The sequence below is a fragment of the Metopolophium dirhodum genome, chromosome 7 (genome assembly GCF_019925205.1).
Source record: "Metopolophium dirhodum isolate CAU chromosome 7, ASM1992520v1, whole genome shotgun sequence".
In the NCBI taxonomy this organism is placed as follows: domain Eukaryota; kingdom Metazoa; phylum Arthropoda; class Insecta; order Hemiptera; family Aphididae; genus Metopolophium; species Metopolophium dirhodum.
Genome location: NC_083566.1, coordinates 25,321,284 through 25,335,679, shown reverse-complemented (window position 1 = coordinate 25,335,679; position 14,396 = coordinate 25,321,284). Strand labels below are relative to the sequence as shown.

At 27.3% G+C, this 14,396-nt stretch overlaps 1 protein-coding gene across 2 annotated transcripts in view; it reads right to left on the bottom strand.

Moving 5' to 3' along the window:
* Positions 1–13,475, bottom strand: part of LOC132948265 (sodium/potassium/calcium exchanger 5-like) — a 37,865-nt gene extending 24,390 nt beyond the window's left edge. For both annotated transcript variants that reach the window (XM_061018670.1, XM_061018671.1), the window contains exon 1: positions 13,161–13,475. In XM_061018670.1, coding sequence (XP_060874653.1) covers positions 13,161–13,317 — 157 coding nt within the window. In that variant the 5' untranslated portion in view covers positions 13,318–13,475. The remainder of the gene's footprint in view (positions 1–13,160) is intronic.
* Positions 13,476–14,396: the final 921 nt, after the last annotated feature.

Here is a 14,396-nt window from a genome sequence, read left to right as displayed (position 1 = left end):
ATCAGTAGTATCACTAGCTGTAGTATGCACATCGATATTTGAGGTTCGAAATCACAGTATTGGATTCGATAAACTACAAATGATTTTAAAAAGTACAAAAATACAATGACTGGTAGAACAAAAATAAATAACATTATTATACTGATGACTGATGACCGGTGATGCTGCTAATATTAAGAGCGGAATAGTAAACCTACAACATCGTATATGATATCGTATGAGCTTTGTCACTTGAAAAAAGCTATAAACAATACATTTTGAATTATTTGTTTGATGAAAAACAAGATAACAGTTAATCTATAGTTTATTAGTAGATCATACATTTTTAAAAATAATTTCAAATAATATAAACGTGTAATCAATAATAAAATAGATAAGAAACAGCATGAATTACCGCGTTGCTATAATATTCACTGTAATGGATGTGTTGAATTCAAATTCAATTCCAAATCATTATATACCTGCATTGAAAACCTATTCTGGGCAGAAACGGTGTAACTTTTTAGTAACTTTGGCTACTAAATAATTATTTAACTCTATTATTATAATATATTAAATGTTGTATATATTTTTATCTTATAAATAATATAATTCCCATGGCAATCAAAAATAAATACACTATTATTGTTATTAATTAAATAAGTACTTATTATTAAAAAAAGTTGTGTATATTTTATCTTTCATAATTTCAAGATGTAAGGGGGCAAAACCCCAGGGGGTTGGTGTAGAACAACAGGGGGTCTCGGCGCTCTAGGGGGTTATAGTCCCTTAGTATTAATTATAATATTACAATTTTAATATATTTTCGTAATTTTTTTTGGTTTTATATTAAAAAGTGTTGGGAAATGTCTACTTTTGTCCACCCAATGTACAAACTATTTACAATTTCCTACAATCCTACCTCCCTCAAAGTTGATTATTGGAGCATTTTTTGTACCTACTAGAAAATGTCTTTAAACAATTATAATATTATGTTCGTCGTTAGAAACAAAAAAAATATTGTATAAAAATTATCTTAGGAAAAATGTAATAAACAAAGAACTAAATATTTTATGAAAGTGAGATTAAAAGTACGAGTAAGTATATCTTATCCACACACATTCTCTCTCATTTATTCCCCCCCCCCCTCACTCTGTCTCTCTCTGTCTATCCATCGTATAGATGAAATAACATTTTCAAAAATATAATAGTTAAGTATGAATATTAAAAGTATTCTATATTATAATTTGAAAAGCATTACCTTTTTCAGTTATGCTCAGTATTCCAAAAATTGACCTAAAGATTTACTATGAAGGTATGTGCAAATTATTTAATCACAAATAATAATAACAATATATTTCATCATCGTATAACAAAGAAAACAATGCATGTACAAAATTAATTTTACATATGATAAAAACCTCTCCAAAAAATGAAGCTTGTGCTTGGAGTAGGTGGTTCATAACAATGAAATGTATCACACATTTATGATAACTGATAGACAACTATTTAGTTAATAAATATTTAAAATACTACGTTCAAAATACAAACCGTAACCTTGTCCAGTCCACAGTTGTATTTCTTTATTTTGAAATAAAATATTGAACATTATGGATAATTATATGGTACTTACCTATGATTATTTATTAAATTCATAGAGTATTACGTTTTATTTTTTTAAATTCTGAGTGGGACTATGAATGTAAGTATTCGTTTTACAATGGTGAGGTTTTTTTTTAATTGTATCTATATGTGTTTATGTTTTCCGGAGAATTAAAAATGCTTTCGAGATGGCATTTAGTAAAAAATTGAATCTAGTTCAAAGTTGGTTTTTATGTAATTAAAAGTAAAAATTCTCTGTACTTTTCTTAATAATCGGAAAAACTAAAAAAAAATTATATTTCCACAAACACTATTTATTTTGTTATTTTACGGTTATTCAAAAACGAATATCTGTAGATATATTATGTAGTTGACACAAAATATTTGTAATGAAATTTTCAAATTATTTTGGCTCTTTTTGATTTGTGAGGATTAAAATGTTCGACTTTTTTTTAGTTTTATTCTTATAAATATTGATAAAAATACCTTTACTTGTTCAAAAAGCTTGATGATTTAATACAAGGCGCCTCATAAGTACTTCTTACTGGGATTAAAAAACAAATTTAAGCGTAAAGCTACTTTGATTTTTTATGAGCGTTTGAAGTTCAAAGTTGATCAGGTTTTGTATAATATTTTTAATTTTTTTTAACAGCCAAGGCTTGAAAACATTATACAATGTTCCTTATAAATTGTTCTTACTGCAAACTAAAAATATTAAAAATGCATATTATGTAAAAATTATTTTATAGATATTTCAGATTCAAATGTTTAAAACATTTGATATTTAAATAGAAAAAAACGATTTAAGTTATTTTGTTAAATTTAAAAATTATATTAGTAGGGACTTGAAACATTTTTACGTAAATTATTATTTACTATACATAATTTGGTAAAAAATGTTAAAAATATTTTTATTAATTTTAAGCTATTTTTACTAGGTATATATTATACTGCGAATCTAGTCATAACGCTCTACGGTAGGTACGCCGGTATTAAATTGTAACTGCATAGGCGTGCACAGTCTTTTTTCGCAGGTTATACCGGTATTTTTAAATATACGTAGCTTAATACAAAAAATAACTCCCCAAAAACTCTTAAAATGACGTAATACCCGCATGTGTTGTCTCCGTCTTACAAGTGCGTAACATAGCAAATTCTACGCTCAGCGGAACACGTGCAGCTACATTAATTTAAAAATTAGAGTGAATTTACCTCTTATCATATCTAAAGGTAAGATTATTATTTAGGCAACCTAATGGGCTTTTTATTATATTTTAATTTTAAAGCGAGTTATGAGTATTTTAAGATGTACAAACAATTTACAATTTTAAAATACTCATAACTCGCTTTAAAATTAAATTATAATAAAAAGCCCATGAGGTTGCCTAGATAATAATCTTACCTTTAGATTTGATAAAAGGTCAATTTACTCTAATTTTTAAATAACTTGCCATATAATGCGAAAAAAATTAACATGCGTTTTATTTATGTTATTTATTGGTTTTAGATATTTTAATTTGAAAATTTTATACTGTGATTTCATTCTAATAAAGTAACAGTATAAAAACCTACAGACATTTGATCTATTATAATAATTTAATAATGAGGAAAAATTATAATCTAATTAATCGAAATTCTTTTAACTTTGATAGTTGTACCTAGATAGTGTGAAAATAAGCAATACCGCAGGGACCTGAATGTTCTGGTGATAAAACCCGCATTCTCACGAAACTGGTCGATTTTGATTTCAACTATATTATTATGAGTTACCAATCTATTTTATTATATCTAGGTACCTGTGGTGATTATAAAAATATAATTATGAAATCTAATTAATATTTGATTTCGTCTCAACTCCCAATATTTTATTATCAGAAAATAATATAAAAAAATATTCAAAATATTTAAATTATTAAACTAAGATACGATAGGTACTGTGAACTATATTAGTTCATGATTGTAGTTTATAATCAAAACATTTACAACTAAAAATTGCATGGTTATGATAACTCTGTAGGGGATGCCATGGCATACCCGGCACCCCCCCCTGCGCAAGCCTGTATGCTTTTATGGTATGTAATAAGTAATAACAACTAGAAATACAATAATATTAAAGGTACCAACTATATTGATAAATATTAATTCAACCCATACTGTCAATACAAAAATAAATCACTTATGTAATTATATTGTATATAAATAAAATTTTAATAAATTATAATATAATATCCTTAGAAAATTAGAAATATAGGCTGCAGCAGAAAGACAGTCTCCCACTCACCATGGTTTTCCGTATGCAATCATTGAATTCAAATTTAACATATCCACTATTATAAGTTTCAACAATTTATTACGAGGTACTTTCGACACCTACTATACAACAGAGCAAACTTTGTTACTTTAACTTGTAGTTTGTAATATAATAGATACATATACTTGAACCAAATAAGATGTAGACAGCTCTAGACGTACTTTTTTCCTTATTCAAAGTTGTTGGTGTTTTCATTGTTAAAATTATTCCATGAAAAATATTATTATTAAATCTTTTAATAATATCTAGATAATGTTATATAATTCGATAAGCAAACAATTAATACTTCGTATCCAACCCTCAATTATTCTATCTGGTTATTATTATAGTATCATTTTTCCAAACAAAAAAACATTTGATCACATAATATTTGATCACAAAATATATTTTCAAGTATTCAACTTAACATATTTAAGTACCATATTAATCAAGTGAAACTGTGCATTTTTTTATCTTATAATAAAACGTAGTTCTTTTTAAGTAAGTACAGAATGTTTGAATTAAGTATATTAACGAATTCAATTTTGAAACTTTTATACATTTAGGTATTTCATTTTTGATATTTTTTATTCTTAAGTAATTGTTCGTTTAGGTAATTATATATTACCTTTTTTACTACACTTTACAATATTGATTATTTTTAATTGCTCTCAATTAACATTTTTTACACATTTTATCAATTGTTTTTTTATTTACACATGCTGTACCTATATACGTCACAGTTATTAATAATATAAGTAGATTTCTTTTAACAGTAAGTTTGAATTATGAAACAATTAATTCAATTTTGAATCTTATTTTGAATTTTATAAACAATGGTCTATTATAAATTATACGTATTATACATCATACACAATACACATTATATTAATATAATTGTTAAGTAGGTATTTAGGTTTTTCTGAGTCAATACAACACGCAGTACAAGGAATGCTATTAATTTTCACCGCCTATAATTTTGCGTAATTTTAATATAATTTTGAACAAAAAAAATATTCATAAATTGATTATTGATTCAAGTACTAATTATATCGTAAACCATTAGGTATGTTTTAATTATTTTAATTTGAAGGGTGCCGTACTGTTTAAATTAATTTTAAACAAATTGGTTTATTATTAGTGTAATTTGAGTTTATTCAACACTTATATATATAATATTAATAATCACCTACTTATGATTTTTTTGATATTCAAACAATATATCTACTTTTCATAACAGGTTTCTATTATTCTCACAAAAATTGATTTACAGCTGTTACAATATTATTAACCATACAACTATTATAGTCAACAATGCATTCAAATAAAGTTTATATCTAAATATTTTTTGTATCAATGTTGGTAAGAAAAATTGACCTAAAACTATAATATCTGCTTCGAACAAACCCTGATAACGTTAATTATTTTAAAACCTCTTGAATCATTATTACAAACATTGTAATTGATTATATTCGTGCGACGTGCGTCATACAAAAGTGTAGTTTTTAAGGGTAATCTAATAAAAGTTTTTAAATTTTACACTCGTGGGCTGTGGCTATAGATAAGAGTATAAGACGGTAAGATGGATCTGTTTATAGTTATAATATCATATTATTGATCTATTTTTTTATTTATTATTTTCATTTTAAATTAAAACATATGCCATCTATCGCTAATATACTTACTAACTATCCAATTTCGTAAAATATCTTACTTCAAACGCTTATTATAAGAAATAGTTACTGGATTTATGTTGTAACAATAGTTTCTGAGAAACTTTGTATTACATTTTCAAGGTGTTTGACTAAGAAACAAAAATGGTTTCATTATAACTCGAAAAAAAGTCAAACACTTCAAAATAGATATACACATAGCAGTATATTCTGCAGTGATGAATATTAAATAGTAAGTGGGAATTAATAGGTACAATTCTAGACATAAGGTTAAAAACCCCAAAATGGATCCGTTTGATGTATAACTGTTTAGGAACACTAAAAGTGCCCAAACATTTCTACCACCTTTAATAAACGATGGCAGCAGAGGAGTAGTAGTGTTCACACAGATCCTCCTTTGCTGTCGGTTCAAACGGAAAAAAAAAAAAAAACATTTCTACCACCTAAAATATGTACTCAATTGAAAAGTGAATGTGTCATGTCCAGTCTTAACTCAAACAACTGTGAAACACATTAGGTAGTTAGCTTGACGAAAGAGTTAATGATAATATTTTATACAAAAAAAAAGTATTTATTATAATAATATATTTTTCCGAAATAACGTTTACATCTTTTTTGTAAATGGCAAAATTGTATGGACTTTAATATTTTATGAAATTAAAATGATTTAATGTAACCTATGTAAATTGGTACTAATAGCTATAAAAAGATTATAATATCTTCTGTACTGGCTACTGCTACAAGTGGCCGCTATAACTAAAACTTTACAATAAAATACACTTAGTTGTCTTAGTAAGTATTGTAAGTATCTTAAATCTTAATATCATGTAAATTTAACTTATAATTACTACAATAACTTATACAATTATACAAACCCGTAGAACTGTGTAATGTTCTAATTTTATTTGTTGGGTAAAAAAGCGTGAAAATTTAATATAAGGCTCCTGATATATCATTCTAATAGCAGTTGAAAAATATTAAAAATACGTAGGCACAATTTTTTTTTATAAGCATTTAAAGTTAAAATGTTGACAACATTTATCAAATTTATAATTTATTAATTATTTTGTTGTTAAAAATGTATAAAATCTTTAACTTTTATGGCTAAGGATTGAAAATTTAAAACAAGGCTCCACGTAAATAGCTTATAATATAGGTTATTATATAAATTACTTTATTCACAATAATATAATCAAATATACTTGGTAATATCATAGGCTGACTGACCGACAAACAAACCCTATATTAACAAACATTTAAATATTCTCGTCAAGTTATCAACATTAATTAAAATATACTACGGCGTCGTACTCTATTTCAGTCCTGATTAGTTAATAGAGATTTCAAATTATATTTTATTATAAGAAAGCCTCGAACGATCAAAATGACTACCTACTACCTATATACTTTTTATTATGTTCTTGAATTTTAATTAAAAATAATAGCGACTAGTTACTAGATAGTGAACAGCATTAAATACGTATAAAATCGCAATATTATATAATCTTACTAATAATATTGTTTTATATTACAGGGGCATACCGTTCCAAATCTTGCCAATAATATGTTTTGAGTTATACTATATTATACTTGAATTTTCGGTGGACAAAAACACTTTGTCCTCTCTGGCTTATTACGAGATTTATATTGGAAATATAATGTGTACATACTACATAATATACTGAGTTATTCACCAGTCATGCTCATTATTTCTCACTCTCAATTTTTCTTCTAATAATTCAATTATTATAAAATTCTGATTTTAGAATTTTAATTACACTTTAAGACCCTATTTTCATCCATCTATTTAGATTTCTTACACCATTTAAAGAGAATATTATGGCAATATAAACTTATTCTTTCACCATTTTGTTCTTCAAATTGTTACTCAGAAAATACATTTTGATGAGTCGAAATTGAAATCGAAATTGAACGTGTAGTTTCCGAGTTATTAAACTGTATGTAGTCACTAAAAATAATAGTTCTTGATTATAGTTTCACATAAAATATAAAGTATATTACGTAATATTTAGTCTATCACGCATCTAGTCTTAAAAATGTTTTCAAATATTAAAAGTTTTAATAAATTAATTCTAATTACTGTAATAACATTTAAAAACAATCATAGCCCCATGTAACCCTATTATCATGGAGTATTATCCGAAGTACACAAATTTTAATAATTTAAAAACTAATTTTCGAAAAGGGTGAGTCTCATTTGAAAAATAAGTTTCTAATGTTTCTATTGCCCATGATTTTCCTTAAATGACATGGGATTTCCAAATAGTATATTTGAAATATGATCCTTAAGTATACTTAAAAATCAGATTTTGAATAAATTCATTTTTAAATGAAAAAAATGGTGGTGACCATGCTTAATGAATCACCGTATACCTACCTATATCCATCGACCACCACTAGCCACTGCCCACGGTTACATATTAAACTGGTATACTGGTATTTTGTTTACAATATATATTATTCGTTTGTACTACATACGAGTATATTACTGATACAGTCATACCCTCATATTATATTAACAACATACTTCCAGATTTTAAACCGGAAATAATTTTCAAGGTTTTTAACCTCAAGAAACAAAAGTACAAAATACTTTTTTAATATGCCTGACATAAAATGTTTAATTTAATGGTAATCGTTTACCATCAACACTAATAATAACAATAATTAAATCACAAATGGTTTATTTTAAAAGTATAGATCTACATACATATTAGATAGGTATACATACCAACCAGTCACCATGAAGGTAGTACACAGAGAAACGTGAAGTATGTAGGTTTTTTATTTCATATTATATGCTCTCTAATTTTCAAATAAAAATCCAATGAAATTCCCGTGAATATAATTGAATTATATACATACATTTTCCAATTTAATAGTCAATCGAATATTATAATTTTTGTTTTGTTCAATAACTTTTTACCCATTTAATTTATACCGTTACATCCCATACAGCATAAAATATTCCCTAACTATGGTAAAAATATTTTCAGGAAAATAATATAGTTGTCAAAATATTTTAAAAAGTTGCGTAAATAATTAGGAAATATCTTAGTTATATTCTTTGGCCCAAAAGTTCATATATTTGAGAATATTTTAATCATATATTTTCAAAAAACATTTTCACTGAAACTTTATAAGAATATTAAGTCAACATTTTTATGCAATCATATAGTACAAAATGTTTTTATCATTAGAAGAAAATATTTATAAAATATTATTAGTCAATTATTCATTATTCAACCACTTTAAGACATTCACAAAATATTATCATTTCCCAAATGCTGTGTGGGATAGTGGTACTTTAAACGAAGTATTAAAACAATACCTATATACTTTTCAAGAAACATAAATATGCAGTACAAATAATAATCCATAATTAATGAATTAATTATTATTTATGGAATTATACGATTTCCTATCATCTTTATTTAGAATTATTTTCGTTGAACTTATTAACGTAGGTACTTAAAAAACACTTATTCATGAATGAAACTCGAAAAATATTTAAGGGGTCTTGCAAATATATTTTTATTTTTTTTATAAGGGTTATATAATAATTATTAATGACGACTAGATAATAATTATTAATATTATTAACAGATAGATAATTTTTTATTTTTACAATTCAATTATTGGCTATTTAAAAATGGGTGAATCGTGAATAGGTGATAAAAGTTAATAAAATATGCAAATTAATGCAATTGTAAATACGATTATTTGTTGTACACCGCCGTTTACGAGTATTTGATATTATAAAAAACATTGAGGAACGCTCTACAAGAGGTATAAATTGCCAATAGTCAATACAATTAATAATCTTGATAGGTTTTATTTTTTTTTTTACCAATACTTAGCCCCAGGCCGAATTTAAAGGAACTAGATTTTCTGACTGGTTTTTATTACGTTCTACTATTAAATAGTATCATACGATAGACATTTTGGTAAATCGATACATATACCTACGCATACATCAAATACTGTGGCAAATCTAGGAATGATAAAAATGTGGGAAGGGCGATAGATACAAAATATTCATATGCATAGACAATAGACTTATTATAAATTAAATAAGTACTCTGAGTTTAAAAAATGATAAACCATTAATATTTAAATTACTGTAAGTTCTGTTATAGATTTAAGTATTATTATACCTTTTTATAAATTAACTCGTAAACTCATAAACGAGGAATTGTATATCTTTAAATAATTATCTTAGGGAGGAAAGTGTTTAAGCACAGCCCGTATTATTATATTTAGAAATAAAATGAAATTGTGTTTAGGTACGTACAGTATTATTGAAGTGTGCATTAAGCACCTACTCGTACATGTCAGTTTCACCAAAAATGTTTGAACGCTGTAGGTACATAGAATTATTACATGTAACATGTGTCAAAAAAGAAAGCATTGGTCGTTAAAAATTATTATAATTCATTTTTAATAACTTCACTCATGCCTTAGATGGAACAACGGAAGATATTTTTACATATTATTATACCTAAGGTACCAAATTGCGTTATGGTTGAAGAGTTATTACTTATACTACACAAGTAATCACTAGCCAGTACGGCAGTAGTGCAGTACAGTTGTATAGCCTATACACAAAATGGTGTAGAGACAAAAATATTATAATATTATAACTTATAAGCAATATAATGAACAATTTAACAATGATAAGTTATGATTCATAACACACTAATTTGTTTTATAACTGTAAAACTCAAATAGTACCTAACTCATAATAGAATATTAATATACTTTAAATTGTTTTTAAATAAATTTATCATAAAATGTTGTAAAACGATTTGTAACTGTGGTTAGTGGTAGTCGGTATATAGGTTCCTACCTATTCAATTAATAACGTGTACTATACAATACAATATGTTGATATTATTGCACTCATACTTATATCATCACTTAATAGTTTAAAATTAGTCTGTCGTCTGTGTAAGTAATAAGCTAATAAACATATACTTAACTACAGTTCTTATACACACACCTATAGTTTGTAAGTATTAATTCTGTTCTAAATGTATAATTTATACAAACGTACCTACATATCTAATATTATTATATTTGTTAATATTATGTCGTGCGCTTTTGATAAATATGTTGTTGTGCTAGTTTACTAAATTGAGTGTTAACTTACAAACAATATAATTATTTTAACGATATTAATTCATAATAGTTATAATGACGCATGTCCTAAAGTAATATTTTTTGGTAAAGTAAAACTTTTATAATTTCAAGATGATGAAGTATAGTGTTGATTCATTTATATTCTAATATATTTTCAGCTGAAAAATTTAAATATTAAATGCGTATATTCGTACAGGTATTTGCAATATGGTCCAAAAACAACTATTAATATAAAATATTGATTAAAAACGCAGGTACTCAGATGTAGAAAAAACATGAATGAAAATAAATAACTTGTTGGTAATAGATATTATATAATTACACTGTATTTTTTTGCGCATATTAGAATACTTACGCCATTCGTTTAAGACACGCGTGCGATAATTAAACGTTCTGCGGAAGCTTGAATACTCAATGCTAATCCGGGCGGCGGAACTGCAAACCACCGGAATAAGAATTTATATTTTATACAGGTATATGTACGAAACGACGCCAAAAAAAAAACATTTTTACTATTTAATCGTATTTTCAACGCAAACAAAAAATATAATAATAACTTGGTTTATGAAAAGCGAGAGTGATCACAGTGATAAAAAAGAAAATAAATAAATAAACCACACTATTCCCGGCAAAATCGGTTAATACAAAAAAATACTTTGCCGCCTAAATTATTCTCTATAAACTATATTATACACATTTTTACCTGTAATGTAATTATTGCAATAATACGATTTTATTTTGAAACACGTTGCGTGGGACAAACAAACGAATGAAAAAGGAACAAAATCCTAGGTGGAAGAAAAAAGGGTGACCAACTAGTATTGCGTCCCGTTGTAAAAATTACTCCGAATCGCAATCACAATTTTTTTTATTATGTTATTATGTTTTTAATTATTTATGTTAAAAATGACTTGTTTTCAGTTTTTATTAAAAATTTTGAAAAATATTATGGAACTGCTAAGAACTTGTTTGATATTATTTTTATAAATTCAAATTTGTTAATTTGTAACTTCAGTTACTAAACGGTCAACGATGTAATATAAGTTTATAACAATATGATAGACATTTCTTAAGACTATAAACAATAAAACATTAATATAATATTATAATATGTTATAAGCCTTAAAAACACTAAAAACTATTATATAATATTATGATCGTCAACTGTCGTTAATCATTATTATTAAAGGGGCAACGATAATAATATTATTATCAGTGTTTGGAAAGAACGTCGTTTACGAACCGTTCGTGATTCGTGTTCATATTTAGTGAATAATACGTGAACATCACTATTTTTTTTTCAAATCAAACGTGAACGACGTTTATATTTTTAATTATTTGAACGATATTTAAGAAGTTTAAATTTATTTATAAATATTAAATTTAATAAATAAATATGTATAAATATTGATTAATAATTTTATATAGCAACATTTTTCTATTATAATATTTAAATGAAGGACCAATTTACTTCATTCATTTTTTCAAAGAACGTGAACGTGAACATGTTCATTTGAAAAAAAAATAAAAACGTAAACGTGAACTAATTCAATATTTTGGCGAACGTTTCGTACACTGAATATTATAGGTATGATCGACATTAAACCCATCTTAAAATGGTATATATTAATCCGGCCGCAACTCGGATACAACGCAAAACAAAAATCCCGAGGCTCAATTCGGATGAGACCTTTTTTTGTACCTAGTTATCTTTGGAACACAACTATGGTATACAGCCGATAAAAACTATGCATACCGAGTGCCAACTGCCGATGAATATCGCGATCACCATACAGCTAATACCTTTGTAGTATAACTTTATGTGTATAACTCTATATGGTCGTATTTTGAACTATATATCTACTATATATGGCAGTATATGCTTGTGAATCAAAAAAAAAACTAATGAATTAAAAATTATATATATAATTATATATTATATTCTACTTTGGAAAATATAATAAGAAAAATACCTTTATGGGTTTCCAGAATGTAAACACCTAATATTTTATATTATAATATTATGATGTCAGCATCTGGAAATCACATTATGTTATGTTTCCAAAGTTGAAAGTACCTACCTACCTACTTCAGAAGCATTTTAAAAACGTTTTACGATTACAATAGTATTTATTTATACTTATTTTATTGTAAAAAATTGGGTTTGTTTGGAAAGATTTCGTAGCGTTGTACAAATACACGTACAAATATACCTATGCGGCTATGCGATTTAATGGCTTAAAAAAGTATAGCTGTGGGTAGGTACTTTGAAATATCGAAAAACGCGTTCGGGTTGTATTCCAAAAATTCACCGCTGTGCAGCTAAATAATATTATATTATAATTGAGCCGATTTTCACCGGTCACCCGATCGGCCCCCATAATATCGTGGCGCACCACTATACGGTATCGCGCCCGACTTTTTAAAATTTTTTTTTTTTTTTTTGCACTTACCTCGGACTACGTCGTGTGTCGTGGAATTGTCGGCGGGCGACGCGACGGCTGCAGTTTCGGCAGTGGCTGCTGCAGTGGCGTCGTCGTCGGACGACCACGCTGGATGTGCCGAAAACGCGACGAGAACGAACACGACACCCAACACCGGTTTGTACATAATCGCACGTTGGCACAGACTACCGCGCGCGATAGTGGCGGCGCAACAATAATATCGCGTAGGTACCTATCGCAGTCGTCACGTTGTTGTTGTGTTTCGGTCAGTCTCATTAATAACGACGCCTTCCGCCGTCGTCGTCGCGTCGGGTCGCGCGCGCCGCCGACTCGCCGCGGCTGCAGACCTATAGTCGCTGCGTCGTCGCACCCCGGAGGTCCTTCTAGCGAAGAGAGTGCCGCCCGCCGCTCGACGGTGGGGGGGACACGGTGGTTCTCGCCAATAATGAGCTATCATCGCCGTATAGTCTGTATTATATTACGGCTGGGTACAAGTGGTGTAATAATGAGAAGATTTTTGTCAAAAATGGTTTTTTGGCCGTTCTCAATAAAATTAAGAAAGATCTAACGAGTCAATCTGTGCAAGAACGATCCAAATCCGACCACCCGTATAGGAAATATAATGTAACATGGGTACTGTCTGGTTTTTTCCCGTTAAGGGTCCCGGCGCCAGTTTTTAAAATTGTCCACAATTCTATAAAATTTGAAAATTAAATTTTATATTTTAGTTGCCACCTCAATTATAAGACTTCCACTAATCTACTACCCGATACCTATTTAGGGGGGGTTATAGGGTGTATTATATCGAAAAAAACGACTTTACGGGAATAATTCTCAAGCTTTATAGAATTGTCGGATTTTGATGACTATTTTTTTATTTTAAAGAAGAAGACTTCCTCAGCCCGCATCGATCTCTGATTTTGTATTTTATTTCAAATAATTGTATTAAAAAAATTGTAAAAAAATGCTTTTTATCTTGTATTTTTTTAGACATATTATAAAGTTTTAGAATAAAATATTGAAAAACAGAGATTGATGAGGGCTGTAGAATATTTCCCTCTAGCAATTAAAAAAAAAATTATGAAATTTGGTTGATTCTGTGTAGACGTAACTTATAACTTATAACTTTGGAACTAAGTCTGACCGACGAATTCTGATTGAACCATTGTACCTACTTAACTCATTGAACTATTTAAATTTCCAAAAATCGAGCTAAACTGATTTATTTCAATATATTTGTGCAAT